The sequence below is a fragment of the Spermophilus citellus genome (genome assembly GCF_964194105.1).
Source record: "Spermophilus citellus genome assembly, chromosome: 2".
NCBI lineage: Eukaryota > Metazoa > Chordata > Mammalia > Rodentia > Sciuridae > Spermophilus > Spermophilus citellus.
This window is the reverse complement of record NC_138183.1, coordinates 4,321,047-4,341,504: the sequence shown is the minus strand read 5'-3', so window position 1 is coordinate 4,341,504 and position 20,458 is coordinate 4,321,047. Positions and strand designations below refer to the sequence as shown.

General features: G+C 49.8%; 1 protein-coding gene across 2 annotated transcripts in view; it reads left to right on the top strand.

The window, feature by feature from the left end:
• Positions 1-1,192: 1,192 nt before the first annotated feature.
• CFAP77 (cilia and flagella associated protein 77) overlaps positions 1,193-20,458 on the top strand; it is a gene marked incomplete at its 5' end in the record, with an annotated part of 122,095 nt that continues 102,829 nt past the window's right edge. The window contains one exon of one of the 2 annotated variants that reach the window (XM_081278718.1): positions 1,193-1,387. In XM_081278718.1, coding sequence (XP_081134844.1) covers positions 1,193-1,387 — 195 coding nt within the window. Of the gene's footprint in view, positions 1,463-20,458 lie in introns of both variants that reach the window. The other variant, XM_081278717.1, reaches the window with a different exon arrangement.

The following is a 20,458-nucleotide window of genomic DNA, read 5'->3' as shown; positions in this document are numbered from 1 at the left end:
TTAGCAGCAGCTTCATTCAGCCTTGGTATGTGGATTTCTTTTTCACCGTGAAGGTGTTACCGCTGTTTACCGGTGACAAGTTCTTGCTTCCCCAATGCTGAAGTATAACAGCAGAGAAGCACACCGAAACAAGTTTAGAGTGGAAAGTAGAAGCTTTATTAAAGGTTAAATTTATAAAAGACTTCTCCCTGAGGAAGAAGGGGACCCAAGAGGTAGAATCCATGGAAGGAGGAGGTCTTCCCTCTTTTATAGCTAAGGTCTACTTTCAGCTTTCCTGCCTTCCTGTCGCCTTCCTGTCCGTCCTTGGTTCTGTTATCTTGCAGCGATGGATTGTAGGTGGGAAGGCCCAAAGGGTTGGGGACAGGTGGGCCAAAGGAGTCATTTGGGCAGGAAGGGTTTTGGATTAGCATCTCCTTGTTTGTTGGGAGCTGCTTCATTAACATTTCCTTGGGAAACAACAACAACAACAACAACATTTCCTTGGGATGGGCTCTGGGCCTTGGGGACATTTTCAATTCCCCCAAGCGCTGCTCTGGTTTCCTGTACTATAATGGCCTCCATTCTTGATTTTACTCGATATTAGACGGATTTATCTAACTACAGTAACTTCCTATGTTAAATCTGGCTTCAAACTCCGGTGTATGCTGCAGCTCAAGGCACAGGCTGGGAGGGCGCCATGAGTGGGGTCGGTGGATGGAAAGAAGGTAACTTTGACCAGGAAGTCAAGTATAAATGGCCCTCTAGAATCCTATGTGTTTGGCACACTCAATAGTGATTCTTGGATTTTGCTGATGTTTTAAGAAAACCCTAAAAGGTCCATCTTGCTGGCCGCCAATAGTTTCAGGAAAGAGCTAGCATAGGCTCGGGAGCTGTTGGCGTCCCGTCGCCAAGGAGACGGGACTGTTCCATGCCTCCTCAAGGGGTGGCCTTGGTCTCCTTTCCTCCCGGATCCGCAGCACCGAGTCCCAGACACTCTGAGGAACCAGCGGTGCTTACATACGTTCCCGAGGCTCCTTGCACCGAGAGGGCGCCGCGAGGTGCGCACGGCCGGCTCCGGAGGTGGCCCGTATCCAGCGCCCACCCCGGGGTTTTAGTGGTGCGGCCCGAAGCGAGCTGGGACCTCAGACGTGGGAACGAGCCAGGCATCCAGCCCTCGGGGAGACTCCGGGGCGACTCCACGGCGACCACCAGGATGCCAGAGGCCGGGGACTTCCGCCAGGACCTCAAGCGATGGAAAAAGAAGAAGCAGCAGGTGCATCGCACTGTCAGCCAGATCTGCCCGCCCCCTCGGCGGCCCCTGACGGTGGCTGACATCCGCCCAGGCATGGAGAACGAGAGGCTGGGGGTCGTGCGGGACTCCATGTTTCAGAACCCGCTCATCGTCAAGGTGAGCCACCCACAGTCAAGGGTTTCCAGCCATCAAGTCCTGGGTTCGAGGGCAGCACTGGGGACTCCAGCTCTGGTCCAGACAGACCAGGACCTCTGCAGGGTCAAAGGCAGGTCGCGTCGCCTCTCTGAGCCTCAGTTTTCTCATCCTCAAAGTGGGGTGATAACGACACACGTGAACGGGAACGGCTGGGAAGACGGAATGGGGTAATCCCAGCAGGACCCTTGCCCTGCGCGACGTTGGCTGCTGTGGTTGGTTTCCCCAGCAGCTGGCCGGTGACCCCGCAGGACGTTTATTACCACCTGTCAGCCCCCCAGCCCCCAGTGAAGGCCGCCTTTTGCTTTCCTCCGTGCGCCTGGGCTACTTCTAGGCAGCAGGTGCTGTGTGTCTCTCCTGGACAGAACGCGTCACAAGTTAATTTCCGTCTTTCTTACACTTACTTTATCCAAATCACAACCTCCAGAGAAAAAGCACGCATCTCCCACCTAAGAGGCCCCGCGGGCACTCGCAGGGCGTTGCGTTTTTAGTTAGACTATCTAGCCTTTTACTTACTGCCGGTTTCTGGGCACGTTAGTGTCTTTTCCTGCCTGGTGGGAACCCGCACGCCGTGGTGGCACTGCCACACCTCCCTCCCTCCCTGCCACAAGAAAAGTCAGGTTGAAGTTTGGTGGTTGAGGAGCCAGCCATGGAGCAAATTGACTTTGCGCCACTGGAGGGCAGTGTGCTTTTAAAAATGCCTGGTTTTCCAGGCGCGTGGGAAGGGCGCTGGCGGGAACCGTGGGCTCAGCAACCGGGATTTAGACGACCGCCCAGCGCCGGTTAGAGCGCGGAGGGTTTTGTTGCCGGGGGGTGTTTTTTGCTGTTTTCGTGAAGGGAATGTAGGCTTTCCAGAAGATGCGCCATTATCGGTGATGAGCTCTGCTCCTTGGCAGGTTGAAGTATAACATTAGAGAAGCACGCCGAGGATGTAAAACAGGGTTTGTTCAAAAAGGGGTAACACAGACTACTCCTGGGAGGAAGAAGGGGACCAGAGGTGTATCCTGTGTCCCCAGAAGCGAGGGTGTTCTGCCTTTTTCTGTGTCCCAGGCCTCCTTTGTTCTCCTGCTGTCTTCCCCTTGGCTCTCTCCTTCAGGCACTGTGAGTAGGCCCAGGAGATGCTGGGTGGATGGCCAAAAGGTGAGAAGCCGACGGGCGGGGGCGAGTGGGAGTGATCCAGATCAGGAAGGGGAGTAATTAACCACACCCTGTAGGGAGGGACAATCCTGAGACTGGTCACCTTAGCAACAGGTTGGAGCAGGGGCAGGTTACCTTGATAAGGTGGAGGTAGGGCTCTGAAGGAATTAACATTTCAGTTCCCCCATTCTCTGGATCTGACCCTGCCTGTCTGCCTGTCCAATTCTGGCTTCATTGACACTGCAGAATTAACAGAGTTGGCTGGCTGGGGAAACACAGACTCTTTCCTCCCATATTCCCTGAGATATGTTCCTGCAGAGGGTGTACACTGCAGGGAAGCGGCAGCAGCGCCTTTCCAACTAATAGCCCCCACCTCCAGTGGAATAGGGTCCGGTCCTTCACTTACTTCAAGGTGAGAAGAGGCACTCTCAGCGGACAGAGGGGTGAGTTGGGTCCACCATTCTGGGATTGAGGAGAGAATGGAGCCCACAGCCCCTGCAACAGCTCCTCTGATGTCATTCCAGTGTGACCAGTGGCCCAACTCCTTCCTGAATGCACAACGAAGGGCACTATAGTCATCCATCCCAAGCGACGCGTACTTTTGTGTGTATTCATACATACATCATATAGTGTGCATATATAGTATGTGTATACACATGCACATACAGTTTACATGTATTGTACATACACGTGTATATATATAGTAATATGCATGTGTATAATATGTATACAATATACATGATATAATGTAGTTAATATACGCACATATGTGTAAAACAATGTGTATAGATATATATGTAAAATCCCCCATATGAAGTTCAATATTTGGCCTCTGGGTGGCATTAGCGGAACATCTTCCAGGAAGAATGGGCTCTGAACCCGACCTTAGGATGAAAACGCAGAGTCCATCACCAACCTTTGACTGCGCCTCTGTCTTCAGGGCTGGCAGGACCGTCCTGGCCTTTGGGGACCATGCAGGAGAAGTAGGGGTCCCCCACCTAAGCTTTGCAGTGACTAACCCTGGGGTTCTCTTCTGCCAGGAGCCGCCAGGGGGCAGCCTTCCCTGGGACCTTCCTTGGATTCTTCACCTTTCTGTCTCGGTCAAGTTGATATCCACATCACAATACTCTCCACATCCCGTAAGATCTAGCAAAACCTGAACTGGGGTTGGCGGCCTGGACGTGACTGTTCCTTCCAGACCCGCTTACAAAACAGGGCCCTGCAGTCCCCTCTGCCTGACTTTGTGCTTTGGGTTCTGGCAGAGCTTGGGTGGGCGGCTACTTCCACTGCCCCTCAGCCCCAACATTATTTTTACTGCTTAAAACAGCATCCTGTATGTGAAAGAAAATTTGAATTATGAAACTTTGAGGGTTTGGACTTTTTTTTTAAAAAGGGAGAAATTGAAAATGTTTAAGGCTGTGGAGCCTTATGATAATGATGATGTTACTAAAATTTCTGTTGAGTTGGCTTGTGAATTCCTTCACTGAGGCCCACCCGGTTCACTGGCCCAGAGTTTCAGGTCCTGTGCTGCCTCCTCGAGGGTGGCAGTGGTCAGGAGTGCCTTCCACCCATTTAGAGGATGACTGGAGCTGAGGCATATTTTGCTTTTCTCTAATCTGAGCCTGAAGCTGTGCATTTCTATTGAGGGAGGCTAGTGCCTTAGAAATAGTAGTTCATCCCACCATATTGGAGGTTGTCGCTTGAATTGTTTTCTGCAGTGGGTGGAATCGGCATTGTTTTATTTAAAATGCAAAGACCCTGACTGAACAAACCCAGCACTGGTATTTCCCACCCAATGAATTTACCAGGATGTGTGCACATCAGTTATTCAAGAACATGTCTGCGGGCTGGGGATGTGGCTCAAGCGGTAGCGCGCTCGCCTGGCATGCGTGCGGCCGGGTTCGATCCTCAGCACCACATACCAACAAAGATGTTGTGTCCGCCGAGAATTAAAAAATAAATATTAAAAAAATTCTCTCTCTCTCTCTCTCTCTCTCTCTCTCTCTCTCCTCTCTCACTCTCTCTTTAAAAAAAAAAAAAAAAAAAGAACATGTCTGCAAGGTGCCACGGTAACCAAGTGAAAAGTGAGAATCCCAGACATCCAAGCAGGCGTTTTACCTTACAAATGCTCAACAACTAGCTGCCTCATTTAGAACAAGACGACTGGTTATTGAACGGGATTTAATTGCATCAAGATGATGTTTTATGTGGCCACAAAAGGATGTAGCTGTTCTCATTAGGACGGACCTCTCCTGCGCTGTGTAAAGTGATGTGCAGGCAGAAGTGTGCCTTCCAATGTGACTCCCTGGAAGAATAAAATTAAATAAAGAACCGAGCTTCTCCTTGCTTGATTCTCATTTCCCCCAGAATCCTGTGACTCAACACAGAATCTGGCAACACTAGCCTTCAAGGCTCCCTCACAAAACCTGTCAGGGGCGCACCCTTCCTACCGTCGGGACTCTGCTGATATCCTGTCAATACAATTATGGGGAGAGACTGCTTGGTTTGCTTCACTGACAGCCTGGAATCTTCTGTCGCCCTGGAGAGGGGCTGCTTACAGGGGTGGAATTTATCGAATCGAGCGTCCTTGGAAAGTGCAAACGATCGTGGCACCTGAGTTCTTCATAATTTATTACTGACTTTGTTTTTCCGTGGGCATTTATGTCACAAATAAGAAGTGCATGCATTTGTGAAATAGAGTTATAGAATCACACAGCATTTGGGGCTAGAAAGAAGCTTACACACAGCTAATCCAACTCCCCTCTCTCTCTCTCTCTCTCTCTCTCTCTCTCTCTCTCTCTCTCTCTCTCTCTAGCATATTAAGGTCTGGTGAGGTGAAGAGACTCACCAGAGGAGCTGTTCTTACCTGGTAGGTAGAAATGACATGAGGCACAGGTCTCCTGACTTTAGATCCCAAGTTCTATTGGCCTTAACTGACGATTAATCAATCATCCTGCATAGCAGGCAGTCAGAAACTGTCACAAATGAATCTGATTCCAACGTCATTTCACTCAACCTTCCCTCTCAAGTGAGCTCTACTGATTTCACGGGACTTGTTGCTAGCAAAGAGATATTTACTAAATGTTCACTAAATGCCCAATACCATCCTAAGCTCTTGGGAGTTTAGAACTCAGCCCTTGCCCACAAAGAGTTAACCACTTAATATTTAGCTGGGGAGATGTGACACACACACACACACACTAAACACACACACAAGCACACTCAAGACAGGCAATGTCCTGATTTACCCCCTGTGAACGGCGCTACCCAGAAGGGTTCAGTTCTTGAACCCAGGGGGAGGCTAAGCTGGCAGGACTTGGGAAGGCTTTATGAAGGAACAGATCTGGAGCTGGAACTTAAAAACCAGGTTCATATCAGGATGAAAGGCTGAGGAAAAATAAAAAACCCAGCCCTCTGGGGCCCATGGAGTCCAGCCCCTAGATCCAAAGTGTTAGTCGGCTTTGCCTCCAACTCAAGTCCAGTCTGTAAGAGTGGTGCCCCTGGTGGGGTCCTTACCAGAGTGTTCGAATCAGACACTACAGAATCAGGCAACCACCCCATGCCCAGTGAGAGCTGAACTTCACTAATGTACATGGAGGCCGTGAATACAGGCGCTGAGGCAGCGACGGAGCAGAGAAGGCAGGGCACAGCCACACAGCCGCGCTCACACCCCAGCACAGGTCAGTGGCTGTGTTAGGTCGGAGCACGGTGTGAAAACACGACAGACTTGTTTTCTCTTCTGAAGAGGCTCGGCCTCAGATTTATCTGCAGTTACCATGTAATAGGAGCAAATCAATGTTAGGGAAGGCTGAGGAACAGCGGCCCCTCCTAATGGCAGATCCTGCCCAGGGGGAAGGGCTTTTTTCTAGGGACACCAGGTGATTCTCGGTCCTCGCAGCTCCTTTCCCCATCTTCCTGACTCAGAGCTTTCCCTTCCTGGCGCCCAGGTGGCCTTCAGTGAGTGCAGCCTGCAGCAGTGCCCTGTGCCCTGCCCAGGACTGTGGCCACTCCAGAGAGTGGAGCTGTCCCCTCCGCTGGCTTGGCACCAAGAAGAAGGGGTGCTTGGCTTTGAAGCTTTGAGACCTCAGAACTGGTGCTCCTCCCACTGAATCAAGTCACCATCTGTTTCCGAGGCTCTCAGGACACTGCTGTGGTGTTGTGGGAGGGCTGTTCCTATAGGAAGAATTCCGAGGCCTGGTGAACACGTCAGTGGGGGCTTCCAGCAACTTCCAGAGCATTCCAGGCTCAGCCAATGCTCACTGTATAAGTCAGGATGCTTCCTCATTAGGTGTACATTGTTTATTTTTGCAGTGCTGAGTATTGAACCCGAGGCCTCATGCATGCTAGGTGAGCTCTCTACCAATGAGCTATTCCTCCATCCTCTTCCTTATTTGAAAGAAAGTTTCCTTGACCTAAAACTGGCTCTGCACAGAAAGTTTCAAACCCCGATCTCTATTGTGTTGGGTTCAAGCTGTTCTGTGACCCCCAAAAGCATCATTTGTCCCGTAAGATGACTGATTTCAACCCTGTATTAAGAAAATGCATCTTGGCTGGAGTGTAGCTTGCTGGTAGAGCACACTGCAGCCCTGGGTTCGATTCCCACAATTGCAAAAGAGAAAACAGAAAAAGGAAATGCATCTTTATTTAAAAAGTTTAATAAAAATAAACAAACACCATCAAGTGTATCCTACCTGACATACTAACCACGGAGCCCACCAATCCATTAGCTGTGCTTTGAGCTCACTAATTTTGAGATGTTGGTTCTGTGTTTGTACTAGAGATGCTAGTAAATGTGTCCCAGGCAACAGAGACTGTGACCCACCACTTTCAGGTAGGGGGCCAATACACCGTGGGGGACGGTGTGCCCTTATCCTGGTTCCTGAGGACTGGCTCTGGCAAGCCCCTGCTCAGGGCCTTGGGCAGGCTGGTCCAACCACAGGAGGGCTCCAAGCTCACGACCGACCTGTTGTAACGTGGAGTGCTTTTCCTCTGACTTTTATATTTGAAAAAGAAAAATAAAAAGAAAGAAGAACAAGAAAAATAGTGCTGTCCATTGTTAACAATTCGACTTTCAACGAAATTGTCCCCAGATGCTTCTTCCAGGCTCCTGCATCTGTGCAAATGAGAAGGGCTGCAGCTATTGTTTTCAACAACCACAATAAATAGAGAAATCCGCTGCCTGGCTGCCCAGGCAGATGTCAAGCCCAGCTACCTGCAGGAGAGAGAGGCCTGCGGGGCGGTTCGGATGTCAGGCTTCCTTGTTCGGAGCCAGCAGAGTTCTGCCTGCCACCACCCCCTCCCCTGCTCTGCCCCCTGTGACGCTGCTTCTCCTCTAGACCTCCCTGTGAGCAGAGGTGAGGGTACTTAGCACCTGGACATCAGGATTCCCTGAGCTCACGGGGTACTGCCTGGCCCAGGAGCAGTGAGCACTTTGCCCTTCCCGACATCCTGACTTCAAATATTCTTGTTCCTCAAAGTAACCTTATTGTTCTCCTCAGTTGACTAGAAGTAAATGCTGAAAACCCTGAACTCAGGGAAATCTCAGGAGCTGATAAGGAGACAAATCCTCCTCCCTGCGCTTATGTCTTCCCCTTTCCTGCTGTCCTTGAAACACACTGCCACAGCCCCATCCCCCTCGCCCTGCAACCCTGGCCAGCTGGGGACACCCTGGTTAAGAGCTAGAGCCTGGGCTGGGGATGTGGCTCAAGCGGTAGCGCGCTCGCCTGGCATGCGTACGGCCCGGGTTCGATCCTCAGCACCACATACCAACAAAGATGTTGTGTCCGCCGAGAACTAAAAAATAAATATTAAAACATTCTCTCTCTCTCTCTCCTCTCTCACTCTATCTTTTTAAAAAAAAAAAAAAAAAGGGGGCTGGGGATGTGGCTCAAGCGGTAGCGCGCTCGCCTGGCATGCGTGCGGCCCGGGTTCGATCCTCAGCACCACATACCAACAGAGATGTTGTGTCCGCCGAGAACTAAAAAATAAATATTAAAAAAAAAAAATTAAAAAAAAAAAAAAAAGAGCTAGAGCCTTCATTTTCTGGAGCTGTGGTCTTGGGCAACTGGCTTGATTTCCTGAGCCACGGCGGGCGGAGGGCTAAGACCCACCTTGCCTCCTTTCAAGGTTGTGAGGGAGGCAGCCTGAAAAAGAGACTCTACATCACGGGAAAGAGGCTGACATTCTGGAAGCAGCTCAGTGGTTCTCACTTGAGCGGGGGTGATTTTGCTCTCCTGGGAACTTTCGGTCGTGTCTGGAGACATTTTTGGTTAACGCTGCTGGCACCTGGCAGAGACGCTGCTCCACATCCTTGGAGGACAGCAGACTGCGCCTCCCACCCCGCAAAGGGGCATCCACCATCCGTCAGCACCAAGGCTGAGAAGCCCTGAACTGGGAGAGGCAGACACGTGGGGCACTCGTAATTCCTTCACCACAGCCTCTTGGAAACCTAATCCAAAAATTATAGAAACTAAATGGTTTGGTTTTAATTGCTTCTCTACCCATGATCTGCGCCTGTTTCCCCTCCTCCCACACGTCCATCCGTCCCGTTGTATTTCCAATTCCCCTTTCTGAATCCCGTTTCCTGCCCTTAGTGGTGTGGCTTACGTAAGTTCGCTAGCTCTTGTCTGTAGCTTGCCTGTCTCAGCCTCACCCCGTTGTAGTTTAAAAACATAAAAAGCATTTCCAGTGATCCCTGCAGAGTGGCTCAATAATTCATCAGACCCACTAATTAGCATAGAGGCTGTTTTGTTGAGTGGTCACTGAGCAGCCAGCACTCAGCTTTGTTTCCCTGCCCCACCAACTTGCAAGGGTTTTGTATTCCTCAGCGTGAACCAATCTAAGATTTAAAACACAACCGATTTGATAAACCAGAAATTAAACTCACAGTGGGCCGGAGCCCCTGTGCAGACCCTGCCCCCATGTTGTGGCATTTTTGGAGAGGCAAAAACACACGCTTCCAAAAGAAAACAGCTAATTTTACACCCAGTAGTTTAAAGGCACATCAGGGGTCAGTCAAGAAACAGACTCGGGTCAGTGAGCAGAAAGGTCAGCAGGAGCAGCACACAGGAGGGAGACTGGCCACCAAAAGGCACAATGGGCTGAAAAGAGGCCTTTTGATCTTTTATAAGAACCAAACAATACATATTTGGGAGGCCAATGAACCCGGGAGCCCACAAGATAGAGCTCTTTGTGCGGGTTAGAATCCTCTGTGTCTGTCCAGAAGAATGAGGGTGGATGCTCAGAAGCTGTTTGATTTCAAGGCCTTAGTGAAAGTCTGCACTGCTGCCAGGTGGCGGCTATTTGGAACCAAGAGCAGAGCATCCAAGCCAAGTTGCTGCACCAGAGAGAGCCCCAGTGAGCCTGAGCCAGATGCCACAGCCTCCCACCAGGACAGAGCACCCAAAAAGACACGGACACGGAGAGAGGGGACTGTTCAGCGTGGCGTTTCTGTTGAAGGCATTAGGAAGTTTGCTGGCAGCTTTGCTGGTCCATTTTACTGGAAAATGGGGCCGTGTCACCACAATGAAATGCCATCATAAGATTCCCTTTTGTAGAATTTCCTTTTCATTTCCCCTACCTCCCAGGAGCTCTTTAGGAAAAGAGTCGTATTTAGTATTTATTTTGTATGCACTTGAGACTGCTAAGGAACCTGTTGGTCAATCTCCAAATGTTTACTAAACATGTAGATTGTGCAAAGTGTGGGTGGGAACACAGGAGGTTTAAGGATTCATTTCCAATGAGCTGAGGGTCTGGTCAGGGACCAGCAGACTTCCCCTGTGAAAGCCACAACACAAGTTATTAAGGGAGGAAGGAGAGGAGATGAGCAGCCAGAGTGCCCTGTTTAGAAGCTGAGTCCCAAGAAGCGTGAGATCGCCAGCCAGGCTGCTTAGTGAGCTTGAGGACCGGGCTGGGGCTGTCAGATGGGTTGGATTCCAGAGGAAAGGGAGGGCCCCAGGAGAAGGGCTGGCCTGGGCAAAGGTGCAGTGTCTGAACTGTGCAAGGTGTTTCATGGCAAAAATGAACAGCACCTCCACTCGGTGCCCTCTTCACTCACCGCTTGCCTTGACACACTTTTCCAGCTCGCCCAGTGTACAGGCACGGCCAGAACCACAGATACAGGTTTGATGGCCTGCTGCCCGCTCTTCCCTCCAAGAACTTACATTCTAGTGGCAGAAACAGAAAGATCAACAGCAAAGTGTAGGGGTGGGGCTGGAGTGGTGGCTCAATGGTAGAGTGCTTGCCTTCCATGCATGGGGCACTGGGGTCCACCCTCAGCACCACATAAATAAATAAAATAAAAGTATCGTGTCCCATACAAAAATTAAAAAAAAAAAAAAGTGGTAGGGATGTGGTAACAACCATCTGGATGGGACCCAGGCTGGCTCTGCAGACAGCTCTACCTGGATGCTGGGAGGCAAGGAAAGGTGTCACAGGCTGATGGCTTCTGCTGAATCTTGACACAAAGATTAGTGAAGCATGTGCAGAGGCCTGGTGAGGTGGGGCAGAGGCGGGTTCTGAAGCTTATGTAATTTGGGATCCTTCTTTAAATAACAGCCCCAAATTACGAATTGTTTTAGAAATCATGTCGAAAGTCTTAGAAGAAGTCTTTAGTGAGGGAACCCAAAGTTAGTTGGGGTGGGGGCAGCTGGCTTTCTGGACTTGAGGGTCCTTGGTTCTTCCCCAGGGTACTGTTATTCATTCATTCATTTATTCACTAAGCAGTGATACTTCCTTGGGACCAAGGACCACAGGGATGAACTCAAAGTTGACCCTGCATCTTCTTGTTGGTTCTGGCCCCTTAGGGAATTCCCTGGAGGTCCGGAAGCCTTGTTCCAGCACACTTGAATGGCTCCTTCCCTGAGAATGAGCCTGAGCTCACCTTCCTTTACACAGCTCACCATTTGCAAGTCTAATTTTTTTAATTAAAAATATGTATTTATTTATAAAAGGCATGGTTTATTTATTTATTTATTGTGGTGCTGGGAAGAGGCAAGCACTCTTTCAAACTGAGCAAGATCCCCAGCCCTGTTTATTTTTTATGTGGTGCTGAGGATCAAACTCAGTACCTCACATATACTAGGCAAGCACTCCACCACTGAGCCCAGCCCAGCCCTTCTATGTAAGGCTGTCCCTTTCAAAATCAGCCTGTTGCTGGACCTCAGGGGTGCCTTGGGGACAGGACAGACTTTGTCCCTGCAGCTGGCAGCTCACAAGGCCTTGAGAGACAGACAGCAAGCCCATGCTCTGCACTTAGGCCTGGCCTGTGAAGGAGGCAGGGGGCTGAGAGGCTCACCACCAGGAGCCCCGCGCAGCCTCCCTGCAGGACGGGACACTTCAGCCCAGCTTCTCTCCCAGAAGGCACAGGTGGTCAGTTAAGAGGGGCTGTTTGGTGGGAGGAGACTCTTTCAGGTAAATGAGGTTTTGTGGTAGACCCAAGGCACCTGGAGCACTGGAGGAAAGGGGCAGGGCAAAGCCATGAAGCACTGGGGAAGGAAATGCCCCGATGAGGTTGCAGGAAGGCCAGAGACCTCCCGTGGAAGCAAGAGGAACCAAGGAGACCGACGCCAAAGGCCCGAGCCTGATCCACAAATCCCTGGTGGGTCTGAGGTGACAGGTGACCGTGCCTCCTTCCTGCACAAGGCTGGCTGACAAGTGCCACACATCACACGCGCACACACACCCCCTGCAGGGCCCTGTGATTTGACTGCTGGAGTATTGCTCTGCTCACATCCTGGTCCCCTACCAGGCTGATGTTGGGAGCACCTGTGTGTGGCGGGTGTGCGCGGCCACATGGTTTAGGGTTAGCAACTGCGATTTGTTTACTTTTTGCAAGTTAAACAAGCCCAAGTCTGAAGCGCTGTGTGTTGCCAGCGAGTTGTTTGAGGAAGCTGGCAGGCGCGGTTCTGAGGGGTCCCTCTGGGCTGAGTGCCGGGCTTTGCAGCTGCTTCTAAAACTTTTATAAACTGTCGCTGAAGAGTTTGCTCTCTCTGGAGGCATAAATTTGGAGGTTTAAGTAAGTCTTTTAAAAACTCCCCTCTAAGAGGAAGGCGCCTGCTGGGCGTCTCTGGAAGCTGTTTCCAGGCTGCCGCTTGCTGCTGCCTGCTGCAGGGAGCAGGCCCTCCCAGGGTCCCTGGGCTGGACGCTCACAGGCCTGCCTTCCTCACAGGGGCCTGAGCAGGTACCGAGCCAGGCTTCCAGGGAGCTGCCGACTGCAGACCCCTCTGTGGAACACACCCACTGAGTGCCAGGCATGGTGCTGGCCCTTCCAATACAGGGTGTCCCTTACATGTGTGCCCCGATTTTAAAAGATGGCATTACTGTCGTTCCCATTTTATAGACGGGGAAGCTGAGGTGCACAGAGGCCCCACAAGTTGCCCACGGTCACCCAGATAATGTGTGCAGGGGAGCCAGGCTTTTGCAACCCCGAAGCACAAGCCCCATTATCACTGTGTAAATCAAAAACCTCAGTGAGAGCATTTGTTGAATGCCTCCAAGTGCAGATGTGCGGGGACTGCATTCCTCTCTCCCAACCCCGGTCCTGGAGCAGCCAGGCACATGATCTACCACCGAGCCACACCCCCAGCCCCCAAGTGCCAAATCTTTTTCATACATTGGATCAACAACGTGAGGTCCAGTTTTGGGCTCAGAAAGACTCAGTAGCATTCCCAAGGTCTCACAGAGGGCAAATGGTAGAGCTGGGGTTTGCACCATGGCTTGCGGGAGTCCGCAGCTTGCCAGCTCCTTCCATGATGTGCCACGGCCATCGCCCTGGAGCCTCGTTTGTCCCGTGGGAGAGAGGAATGCAGTCCCGGCACATCTGCATCTTCTGCTTTGTCTCTGTCTTAAGGGCCAGCTTCCTGTTCTCAAAGGAGTTTAGGTCTAGTTGGCAGATAAGCTGCACCCCTGCACGCACCCACATCTGGAGCTGCTTACACAGGGCTGGAACCCAGAGGGCCAAGGGTGTGGCTGTCCTGACGGACAGGACTGCAGGGGTTAGGAGAGGAGCAGGTCCTGGCCTGGGTGGCCCAGCGAAGCCTAGTGGGATGGCTGAGGTCATTTTTGAAGTGGAGCGTGGACAGCCAGGAAAGACATTGGAGGCCATGAGTCTGTGTGCATTTGGAGTGATACAAAGAAGGCAGCAGTAGGGGGTCACCTGGGAGAGGGACCTGGGATCAGGGTGGGACTGCTACAGACTCCTCACCTTTTGTGACAACACCCAAACTTTTAGAAAGAAATTCGGCATAAAGGAAAAAGGAGCCTGGGCACTTGGCTTCCCGAGGAGGCCTGTGTTTGCCTCTGCTGGCTGGGGAGCCTGCGGTGTCTTGGGGGGACACAACCGTCCAGGCTGACCAGGATGGCCTCCCCCTTTCAAAGAGACGGTGCCCCTCCTCTCCTTCCACCCCTCACCCTTCTTATCCCACCTCCCTAATCAGAGAGAGCAAATTGTTATCAGATTAGCGCCAGCAATGAAAAGCACAGTCGGCGCCCCTCGCAGTTAGTTAGCATTTAGATAGACTGGGCCAGGGGCCCACCCGATAGGCATCAAAGCCCGGCTCAGGGCGGCGGGAGGGATTAATTTCTTTAACCAACAGGCCTGATCTGGCCTAACTCATTACCCTGCCTTGTCAGAGTGGATGTTGATTCCATTGAAGATTAGACCATTTAGGCCTCCCTCGTTTTCAGCCCAAACCGGGGCTATTGAATTGCACATTCTCCCGTAGCCCCGTCAATACTCAGCGGCCTGAGGTTCTAATTCTGCTTCATTTAAACTTCATCAACTTTTCCAATCAAGTGGAAGGATCCGAAATTGGCTCTGTGAGCAGAAAGGCCCGGTTCCCTTTGTCAGATAATTTATTCTGTTTTCTCCTCCCCCCTTGCTCTTTCTCTCCCCAGCCTCGCTCCCCAGCCCCCTCTCACAGTGCTCCCCCCTCCCTTATCCCCGGTGCTGAAAATGAGATTACAGTATTTAAATGACTATGGTAATCAATCTGGGGACCCTGAGCTGAGATTGAGGTTAATTTTTCTTAGCAGAACAAAGAAGCATGATGCCTTTGGGGGTGTGAAGGTGCAGTCTGGGTTTCTTGCTCGGGCTTTTTTTTTTCCCCCTGAAATTGCAGTTTTAGGAGTCTTTTCTTGTTACTAACTAGGCTCCGAGTGTGATTTTTAAAGGCGGCAGCGCCTAAGAGAGCAGAAATGTAATTTTGAGCTGATAAACAGCTAACGGCCTTCAATCAACAATTTTAATAGGGGGAAAAAAAAAGTCGCTTACGCGGTGTGAGCACAGATCTAATGAAAGGGTGATCATTTACCTTATTTATTTTTAAACACACACGGAATAATTTCCCACTGTGTTAGAACTAGTAATTACAGCCACACCATGCACCCGTAAACTTTTGAATGAAGAGTCTTGTCACTGGGGTGGTCTTCTCCCTGGCAGCTTTTGCTGCTATAAAAGTTGAGATTTTGTCATATTTTAGCTAATTGGAAATGGGGTCATTATAACATTGAAAATCTACACGAAAGTGACTCTTTGGATTGCTACCTGAAGCAGTCTCTGGCTGAGCTGGCCAGTCATTCTGCTGGGAGCCCTGCCCCCCGCCTCCCCCCAGCTTCTAAAACAGAATCAAAATATGTATATTTCTTTCTCTTCTTTTGCTGTCTTGTCAGAGCTGTTTTACATGCTGCCACCCAATGTTATCTTTTATTTGTGTCAGGAGAAAGGATTTGACAAGTTCAGTATACAATGTTCATTTGGCAAGGCAAATTTTTCATACCAATTTTGAGTTAGGAAATGAAACTATCTTTCAACAGAACGAGCAACATCATTTTTGGACAGACTTATTATGAGAGAGAGAATTGCAGAACTTTATTTCCTTGCATGATCCTGAGAAGTCTAATACATTTTGTAAAAAGTAGGCTTCGTTTTCCACATGCAAGCTCCTTGGGAGAGACGAGAAACCCATAATGTCTCCAAACAGGGATGCCTAGATGATGTCCCCCTCCCGACTCACCACCGATTATTAAAAGGCTGGAATAAATGGTTGTCTTCTATATTATAATGACTTTGTCTCAGACCCTTTAAACTGTGGGTGAGTTTCTGACAGTCATCTGCATTTGCAAAGCAAAATATTTAATAACCATCATTGTCTGAAATAGCAGCAAAACCATCCGCAACCCTGTTTGCGAAGAGGGGAAAACCCCCCCACCATATATCTGCTATCCATCACTGTTTGCCGAAAAAGGAAAAGCATCTCACCCTTTATGCTACCAAATTCATTTGGGGCAGTGGTTTATGGTGACATTTTTCTTTCTTAAAGCAAATATTGACTCACCATGGGGAAATTAAAACTCCATTAGGCATTGCTACATTGTACAGCAGGCCGCATTACAGCAGTCAAGCCACTATTAATTGGTTTCTTCCTCAGGAATAATTCAGGGAGGGCAGAGGGAAAGGGGAAAGAGAAGATGGATCGAACCCATAATTTCTTAAAATGACACCATCTAAATCAGCAAAGGTGATCATTATGTGGTTATTAATCTAAATATAAAGAAGACGCTGCCTAATAATGGCATGAATTTATCAATATAAAAAGCCTGCGGTTGAGTTATGTCCAGGCTAGGGAGAGTGCATCTGAAAACTCAGGTGGGCCAGCCCCGCCCAGACTTGGGCATCTCGGAACTGGCCTCCTCGGTGGCGCACAAGAGGCCCCATTCTTCTCTCTGGTGCAAGAAGTTTTTCTTCCCTGCCCTCAGGTAGCAAGACTCCCTTCCAGCCTGTCCACTGCTTCCCTTTCAACATGAACGCTCTGCTCCGAGCCACTGCCCACTCTGACCTTCCCCATGTGACTCTTCCTGCCCTGTCCAGCCAGGCCACGTGCCCAGCATTCTGTCTCTAGCGCCTTTGCCCTCTGTGGTAGTCTCCTAGGCTGCTGGAACAAATCGCACCGACCTAGTGGGAACAGCTAGGTACTGTCTCCCGGTGCTGGAGGCCAGAGGTCTGGAATGGAGGCGCCTTTGGAAACTGACGTCCCTCTTTGGCCTGCAGAGGTATCTTACATGCTTGTGGCAGTCTTCCCCTGGGTGTGGCTGAAGCTCCCCTCTTTATAAAGACACCAGACGTGTTGAGTTAGAGGTTTGCCCTATCGAGTATGACCTCTTATTAACTAATTACCTTGGCATTGACCCATTTCCAAATAAGGTCACATTCTAAGATAGTGGAAGTTAGGAGGTGATACATGAATCTGGTAGACGATCAGTTCCACCCTAATACTCTCTGTTGACCTCCTGGCCCACATTTGCAGAGCATTCGACTCTTGGTAACTTGGAAGAGACACATCCAGAGAGCCCTGCCATGAGGGTCCTTCTGAACATGACTGGGGGGGCCATTATCTTGCCATCCATAGCTGTGGGTCCTGTGGCTGGGGCACACGCAGTACTGAGGCCTTCAGCAGTCAGGGCTCCAGGGACTCGCCCCGTCTGTGGACACTGTGTGTCCCGCTGAGAGGCTGTGGTGGTGGAGGCTTGTCACTGTCTACACTGGAACCCCCTTCGCGCGCACACGCGCGCACACTCACACACACACACACACACATACATACACATTGGCCACTGTCACATTGGGCCATCTTTGCTCACTCTCTTCCTTCCATTTACATGTGGCTGCTTTGGGCTTGGCTCCCGGTCCTTGTTCATGGATTGGGTACGGATAGCAGTGTAAGCACCAGAGCAGCATCCTTCATGCTGAACTTGAGGCCCTGGTGTTAAGGAAGCCTGGGGTACAGTGAGTACTGAGAGCTCTGAGGTCCCCTTGCCAGTGGGGTGAGGACCACTCAGGATAGACCATCTCTTGGGCTCCTGTGCCATCTGTAGCACTCCAGCCTTGTCACAGAAGTATAACTAACTCAGGTCACTAACAATCTGTAAGATACTGCTCGAGGGCAGAGTCTACAATACACTTTTTTTTTCCTTCCACAGAGCTATTCATTATCCATCCATCATCCATCCATCCTCCCATCCACCCACCCATCGTCCATCCACCCACCCATCATCTATCCACCCATCATCCATCCATCATTGTTTTAGTCAACAAATACTTTACAGAATATCCTTCGTGCATTGAAATAGGAATTAAGAAGACACCAGTGAGCAAAAATTAACACGGTCATTGCCCTTGTGGAAACTTTCTGTCCAATCAGACGGGTGCACACTAATCGAATAATCACAAATACATAAATGAAAGATTGTCATGTGATAAGCATGAAGAAGGAGAAGTTCAGGCCAGCTAATGGGGAACACTTCTCCTGATTGGGAGGTGGAAAGACTTCTTGTAAGAAGTGAAAATTGAGCTGAGATTTGAACTAATGGGATGAGGGTGGGGACAAGTGGAGATGCTTGGGGAGGAGGAGGAGGAACTCAGAAGAACATGTCAAAGAGCCCAAGCAGGGACCCAGGAGGAGTGTGAGGATTCCAGTATTAGAAGGCTGTGCAACTGGAGTCGGGGGTAGAGAAGGGAAAAAGCAGAGACCAGGGTCTCCCTGGATTGGATCCTGCAGGGTTTTATTAGAGGCCAGTAAGAGTTGACCTCTAGCCCAAAGCACTGGGGAGCTAGTGAAGGTCTTTAAGGAAGGGTGGGGACAAGAGGTAGAGGTCAAATTGGCATTGGAAGGGCCCCTCTGGCCACAGAGTGGGATGGACTGGAGTCCTCCTGCCCTTGTGGTCACGGGCAGATCCACCAGGGGGCTTATGAAGTAATCGGGGTGAGAGGCAGTGCTTGAAGGAGGAGGGGGTGAATGGCAGGGATATTTAGGAGGTAGATTTGCCAGGACTTGTGAATGGGGGGTAGAGAAAGGAGGTGGGGAGAGTTTGGGGAGAAGGTCATGGTTTGCTTTGTCTCTTTTTATGTCTCTACTGCAGTGAACATTGAGTATCTCTAGAGCAAAGTCTGTCTTTTCCACTCCTTCATTTCAAGGTCTTGGTTGGTGTTTGGCATATAGTGGGTATTCTATGACGTTTCTGAGTGAAGGATTGAATGAGTAGATATAGGAAGGAATGAATAAATTGGTGGTATAAAAGTCTCTTCAGTGATAGGCTGTGGTAGGTACTTTCAAATTGGTTCTTTGTAAGTGTATATTATCTTTTAAAATGTGCTATCTTTTGATACCCCTTGGGGTATGAATTGTAATTTTTTTATATCTTTATTTTACTTATATATTTTTATGTGGTGCTGAGGATCGAACCCAGGACCTCGCACACGCTAGGCAAGCGCGCTACGGCTGAGCCACAACCCCGCCCCAAATCGTGATTTTTTGAAAGTCCTCTTCTGTTTGCTTTATTAACTCTGTTTCCTCAGGTGTGAATTTTTCTTTGTTTTCTTCCATGATAAGGATTTTTCTCAAAAGTTGGCTTATTTTGGGTTGTACATTTTATTTATAATCACCATTTTCTAAATATTTGTTAGTGGATGTTTTTCTCTTCACTTTGGTCTACTGTTAGTGATTGTGGGGGAGAGGTGGGATAGAGTAGAAAGTGGGTGAACTGGCAGTTTGTCTTCTGGGTAGGGGCGTACTCCATGCACCTGGGAACCAGTGGCCACCTGGTTCTTTCTGCCTCTCCTTTCATGGTCTCTGCTTTCATCTGGATGCAAATGCTACTGCTGCTCTCTGTGTAGTGAAGTCTTGGAAGGAGGGAGGCCCAGTCAACTTGATTGCTCTAAAAAGTAGCCCCCCAGAGAGTCCGACTACTGCCCAGGGCTCCTCCCCTTCCTGTCACCTTGTCCAGGTGCTGACTGGACCTGACAGCCTCCAGCGCACCCCAGGCTCCACGCCATTCATCTCCTACACTGTATTCTGCTTCGGATTTCCTCTGGGCTTGTCTTTCTGTTTGATTCTGTCTGGTAGCTGTAATTCAGAATTTCCCCAAATTGAACCCAGGGACACTCAAGCACTGAGCCATGTCCCCAGGGTCTCACTGAGTTGCTTAGCACCTCGCCATTGCTGAGGCTGGCTTTGAACTCACCATCCTCCTGCCTCAGCCTCCCAAGGTTTTGGGATTACAGGCATGTGCCACCATGCCTGGCTCAACAGAACCCTTCTCCCAGAGACATCTGGGATCTCCATCTATGCATCCAAGGGAAGAGGCAATATAGCAAGCCTTTGCCCCGCCACCCTGCTGTGCTGGGGCTTGAACCCAGGACCTTGCTTATGCTCAGCATGCACTGTACCACTGAGCCACATCCCCAGCACCACCATACTTATCTAAGTGAGATCCTGCCAGAACCAACCCTCCCAGAGATGACATTCATAAACTCTGGCTAGAACATTCCTAAACACTGCTGGAAAGCAGGGGTGCACAGGCAGACACAGCAGGCAGGTGAGGCCAACATGTGGAAGGGGAGAACAGCAGACCATGGTTTTCCTGTTTTAAAAGTAACCTTACTGCCATTTGCACAATGTGTCCCGAATTCAGACAGAAACTGTGATTTGTATTAGACCTCTGTTGAAGAACCAGGAGCAGAGTTTGGGGCAACCACAGCCACTGGAGAGTCGGAGAAGAATGGGGAAAGGAGATATTCAGAGAAGGGAAGGAAAAATTCAGTGAATAAACTCTGCCTAAGTCTCTAGATGAGCCTTGAACTACATGTAAATGGGTATAAAAATCCCAACTAAGACCAAGAATGCAACCTAGATTTGGCTGCTGTCCGTTGCAGAAAAAGCAGTTTGCAATTTGAGTTCCATCAAATTAAATCCCTGCAAACAAAACAAAACCAAAAACTTCCAGGAGAAATAAACCAGAATCCAGGGTCCCTATAGTATGTCAGTCACAATATCCAAGATACACTTCGAAATCACTTGACACAGAAAGAATAGAAAAACACAAGTAATTCTCAAGTAAAAAGGC